This window comes from Pinus tabuliformis, chromosome J (assembly GCF_031772625.1).
Source record: "Pinus tabuliformis cultivar Carrire ecotype Pingquan chromosome J, CPIR1, whole genome shotgun sequence".
NCBI classification, from domain to species: domain Eukaryota; kingdom Viridiplantae; phylum Streptophyta; class Pinopsida; order Pinales; family Pinaceae; genus Pinus; species Pinus tabuliformis.
Window position 1 is genome coordinate 442,221,468 of NC_142295.1, and position 5,505 is coordinate 442,226,972.

Genomic DNA, 5,505 nt, shown 5'->3' on the forward strand with positions numbered 1-5,505 from the left:
CTAACATAGGTGACAAGAATTCTGCCTTCGGTTTGAATGGAAGTTCTTCCTCCACTCTAGCAGGGTCTGAGAGTAATGCATGCCTATATTCTCCACATGCTCCACACTGAATCATTAAAACAGTAAGTTGTAGATCAGTAATGAACTTTTCCTGCAAGAAGCTTACTTGTGAATTCGTTACTTGGCTGGAGCTGAATTGAAAGTAGAATATAGGGTTTATGTCAATGCAGTACAAAATCTCTGTTACCATTGATGGGAATATATTATATATGTAGAAATAGGAAATAAGTAGGCGAACTTCCTACCAGAGTCTAGATGCAGCTGCCATGGCTGAGGTAATTCTGCTCATTGAAGGCAGGCACCCCCCTGGGAATATATATTCTTTGATGAAGTCGGAGCTTCTTCTGTACTCATCATATCTTTCATCGGCTATTGAGATAAACTGTTTGCCAATTGACAGAAGATTAACTGAGATTAAGATTCGAGAACAATTAAAGATGAATAGAGCAAATGAAGAAACAAACAGACAGGAGGACAGATTTCGATATTACATCATGACAAGAGCAATGATTATTGACATGTTGGATAATGGAAGAAAAGGGCTAGTTGCAATGATAATGTAATGTGCCTCTAGTTGGAAATCAAGCGTAATATACAAAATACTGAGGGAAGTGGTAGAGAACATACCTGCAAAACAAGAAGACCATTTTCTGCTAGAAGATATTCACATTTGCTGAAGAAGGTCTCTATATATTCATCGCCTAGATGCTCTAGCATCTCACTGCGTTCATGATGTCAAGTACACAAACTCAACAAGATGTTAGCACATAAACAACTTTTGAAAGTAACTGTTATAAATGTTCAGCTCAACAGTTATCTCTTTGAAGTTTTACCATGAGATTATTCTGTCATATCTGTGAAAACCGGGTAGTTCTCTATAATCCCGCAGAAGCAGGGTTATTCAATCCTGGGATAACATGTGCGGTACAAATTAGCAAGCTTTGTCTTCCTATGATTAAACAATAATCTAAAACTGAACAATGACAAACCCAAACACAAGGGAGCACAATTTATGTGAGGGCTATTGCCATTTTCAAAGATTAAAATCCATTCAAAAAGTTTTTGCTGGAACACATTATAAGCTCATTCTTGAAAATGTGAGATGTACAAAACATCTCTTTCTTAGTTTGGGTTTGCTTGCGAAGATAAATAATGCATTTTGTCTTTTGGTTCTTGTAAGTTGTCCTATTATTTTTGGCTAACATATTAAAATATGAATTCTTTAATGTTCCCAATTAATTAATTTTGTCAAAGGGAATATCAATTTTTGCAATTTTGGCAATTGGGAGATATTTTGGGGTTAAAACTTAGGAAAAGTGGGTTGAGGAGACACCACTTGATTGTTGGCAAAGAGGAGGCCTCAAACATAAGGAAAAAGTAAAAATTAAAGTGTTGGTGGATGGTGGGGGCCACCCAAAAAGGGAAATTCGTACCCTTAGCAACTCGCACTTGTGGGAAAGGAGGTAGAAGGAGGAATTTGAATTTGGTGGAGCCCACAAGGGAAAGGGACCAGCAAACATAAATAGAAGGAGAAGACCTCATTTTGGGACTTTTTTCCAATTTGAGAATTGAACTCTTGTACGTTTGAGCTGCTGAGTCAGGTCTACATTGTGCTGTTCAACATGAGGTTTCTGGGCGCGAATCTCATCTCTTCCTTTGGGGGACTTCGAGTGCCATCCCTAGGAGAGTTTAGCATACAATTTGGGAGCTGATCTCGAGGCATTCCAACAAATTATGTGGGCAAACTGGGCGCAGAAGAGGAACTTGCGCCCCTTGGGAGAACCAGCTTCTGTACAGACACTCCCAGTAGTTTTCTCCTCTTTCTTTCAAATGTAGTAGGGAAAGTAGTTCTTACTCTACAGACTACAGCTCCTCTCACTCTCTATCTAAGGAAGGGAACTTCTTCATAGCAACAACATAGTTTACATAAACTCCATCATATTTCGGGTTTTTGAGGGCTTTTTCCATTGGGATTTTGCTAGTGATTAGTGGTGATTTGCAAGTCTGATTTTGGGAGAATTTATGGGAGCGAATTGGGCAACTTCTGGGCATGCACAGAGGGTCACTGGTTGGCCTATGTAGGGGTTAGGAGGCAAGGGGATTTGGTGCAGGAGGGAGTTGGAGAAATAAGGGAAATTTTAGGAGGAATTGGGAGGGATTTTTGGCATGACTTGGCGGGATTTTGGGGCAGATTCTACAGCAGTTTCTGGAGGTGCATATTAGCTTGGAGAGTGGGTATTTTCATCCTATTTTGTGGGTATTCTAGAGCTTGGGAGTTGGGTTGAAAGCTTTCTGGTTTTTGTTGGTCATAAAGAGAGAACACAATAGATGAAGTTTCAAAATTTTCTGAGTACTAGAGAGGGAAAAAATCCAATTTCTCTTCCAGCAATAGTGGTAGAGAATTCTGGGCTAGCGCAGGTCATGGAGGGGAGCTCATTCAACACTTGGGCAATGTGATTTCCACCTCGGTTTGCCTTTGCTTGTTGTAGCAAGCCCAGGTTCATCTATTTTCACTCATTGTACCCCACTTGATCAATATCATAAAATGGCTCAGTGTTTTTGGTGCAAATTTCTAATGTATCTGATATATTTGCTTGTGTGTTAAATTTTTGGTTGCATGCCTATGATTTAGTTTTGTTATCATTTAATGTTTCTTTTAGGAATATTACAGTGGTATTAGAGCATGATTTTGGCCAGTTGTGGGTCTAGATCATGGTAATGCCGAGTTGTTATTATTGGGCTAAAATTCTCGAGGTTGAAACACTAGTCCAACATTATTCTTCCGATTGAACTTGTGCCAAAAATGTCTCAATAGGAGAAACTCCTTGAGAAATTTGAAATTTATAGTAGGAATCTCACAAGACTGGTGGAGTTGTTCGAAGAATGGGCATCAACAAAGGCAGTAAGAAGGAAAAGCAGTTGCAGACCCGCAGGTGAAGAAAATGAGGTTGAGCATGAAATTTCTCAAGAGGCGGATGACACCAGTGGGTGTGAGGAGGATATAGGTCGACCTATCGTGACTTTAGGGTCGCCACTAGAGGAGAGCACCTTGGTGGCACAGGTTGAGGTATCAACAAAGAGAGTAGAGCATGTAGTCATAGGACCATCCATTGACAAGATGTCACTTAGCACAAGGGTGTCCACCATCGATAAGGTGCCATATGTTGTTGAGGTATCCATCAATGAGGTGTCCATGGCCATGTTTGAGATTTTAGGTTATAACAACCACCAACAGATTGAATATGTTCCAGGAGACATATCCACAGTTGATGGGGTGCCAGGAGACACAAATATGCCCACCATTGATGAGGAGCCAGGAGGCATGTACATTGTTCATGAGGTGCAAAGAGACACAGAGTTACCTAGAGCTATGATCGAGTTTGTAGATGTTAGTCGTCCATAGCAGTTCCATCAGTTCTAGGTCGGCCTTTTGGCATTGAAAAGGAAGGCCACTACAGTGCGATAGACCATTTTGTAGCAGAACGAGGAGCTAGAGGGCATGAGAGTGGTTTTTCGGAGTTAGTGGCCAAGTTGGTTCGTGTTGGGGAACCGTTGGATTCCCTAATGGTACTGTTGATCACTGGAGTGACACCTGAAGATTTTTTGAAGACTCCATGCCCAAGGATGTACCAAAGGTTGCTTGTACCATCAGAGATCATAATATCACTAGAGTTTTTCAACTCTGCTTCTTCTTCTCATCTTCTTCTATTGTACCCAGATTCCACAAGCTCTACAGGGAAGTGATGCTAGTATGATGAGTTTGAGTCATGTAACAGACGTAGGTAACTTGGGACCTTGTCATCAAGTGAGTCTACTCTGGGAGGTTTTTTTTTTCACTTGGTTAATTATCATTTTCCTCCAAGAATTTAATAATTAATTGAGTTTTTTCCTCCAAGAATTCCTCCAAAGCCGGAGTACGGCTTGAAGGAGAGGCCTTGGGTGAGTTTTAGTGTCTAGAGTCATTGTATATTACCATACTTGATCACTCGTAAATTTTTTTGGAATTTGGTTAGGTCTAGCGGGTCATTTTTTTATTTCTAAAATTTCTCATAGAATGGAAATTGGAATAAATTTTGAATGTAATATGTAATAAGTGATGTTTAGACAAATTTTATGGGGTATGTGTGCTCAAAATTACACCTCTCACCCACAACTTTCTATTATGACACACTTTGAGGGGTAAAACATGTGTTCTAGACCCTGAAAACCCACTTTTCCTAAGTTTAGTGAAAAATGTGGCAATAAATTGAACCAACAATTAAATAAATGGAGAAAAATAAAAATCCACACATGCTAAATGATGTGGAAATGAGGTGGAAAATCATTGAGAAGTTAAAGTGAAGTTTCAAGGTGATGTGGACTCCTAAATTTAGGGAAAATACATTTGCTCCAAAGAAATCAAATTTTATGGAGGGAACCACGAATTTCTCAAGGAAAAATGCATTTATTGAGGAGAGGAATTTGAATTGGCTTAATGGGTCATCATTTGGTGGGATTTCGACTAGAGTTCCACTAGATATGAGTGGAGAGTGGTCTCCCACCACTCCACTCCCACATACACTTGTCCTTTCTTCAACGAGTTTTCCTCCTAAAGGATTGTGTGGGCCTCTTTGGAGGAATTCGAATGGCACTTGGGGGAAATCAAATTGCATGAAGGAGCCTTGGGATTGTCATCATCACAATTGGCACATGGTTTTTTATTGGGATTTGCTCCCATTTTTCTATATAATAGATCTTTGAGCTCTCATTTTGTATCATTTGTTTACTCATTTTGTATAATTTGTTTACTAGCTATTGTGCTTGCGGAAGCATTGCTGCTTTGTACATTTTCAAGAGTTTTAATAAAAAGACTTTGGGGGTCCATTTATGGGTGTTTTTCCTTTGGAGCATGGTGAATTGTGAGCTATTGGTATAATCTCTTCTATTTATGCTTTGAGTTATTTCAAATTTCCATACACTTATTGTAGACTTGCTATTGCAAAGCTAGAGTATTAGCATTTGATTTTGGAAGTAGGCTCTAGATATTGAAAGTTCTAGTTCATTTTCACATAAATTTCTAGAAGTTTCAATCCATTGCTTGCTTATCTAAATCTATATGGTATAATGTGTGATTGGAGTATTGTAGAAGAATCATTTTTGTTGAATCAAACATGAGGGGAAGTCTTTGAGAGACCAACCCACTCTCGAGGCACTTTTAAAGGAACTCTCATTCATTATTTGGATTTTCATAGTTCATCTTACGGATAAAGTGTTCTTGCAGGGATTCGTTCGACATGGCTTGTATACAAGAAAAACATTTCATAATTTAAATCTTTTCAAATAGTGCTTCATTGATTTTATATTAGCTTCTTGAGAGCATTTTCCTAAATTAAAACAAGTGATGGGTTTCACCCCCATCACTTGATTTGGTTTCTTGTACACTATTTGCATTATATTCAATTGTTT

At 38.9% G+C, this 5,505-nt stretch overlaps 1 protein-coding gene across 1 annotated transcript; it reads right to left on the reverse strand.

Moving 5' to 3' along the window:
* On the reverse strand, nt 1-961 carry LOC149227716 (uncharacterized). The gene is made up of 4 exons (XM_089380581.1): nt 894-961; nt 688-781; nt 306-442; nt 1-106 (listed from the first exon to the last, which is right to left on the reverse strand). The coding sequence occupies exons 2-4, from the start codon at nt 775-777 to the stop codon at nt 1-3; spliced, it is 333 nt and encodes a 110-aa protein (XP_089236707.1). The 5' UTR covers nt 778-781; nt 894-961.
* Between the last annotated feature and the right edge of the window lie 4,544 nt (nt 962-5,505).

What these genes read in the sequence shown, in the direction of transcription:
- LOC149227716 (XM_089380581.1), bottom strand. Translation starts at nt 777, where the DNA reads ATGCTAGAGCATCTAGGCGATGAATATATAGAGACCTTCTTCAGCAAA. An exon ending in ATGGTCTTCTTGTTTTGCAG is followed by an intron (nt 443 to 687) that starts GTATGTTCTCTA and finishes ATTGGCAAACAG; the next exon opens with TTTATCTCAATAGCCGATGA. An exon ending in GCAGCTGCATCTAGACTCTG is followed by an intron (nt 107 to 305) that starts GTAGGAAGTTCG and finishes TTAATGATTCAG; the next exon opens with TGTGGAGCATGTGGAGAATA.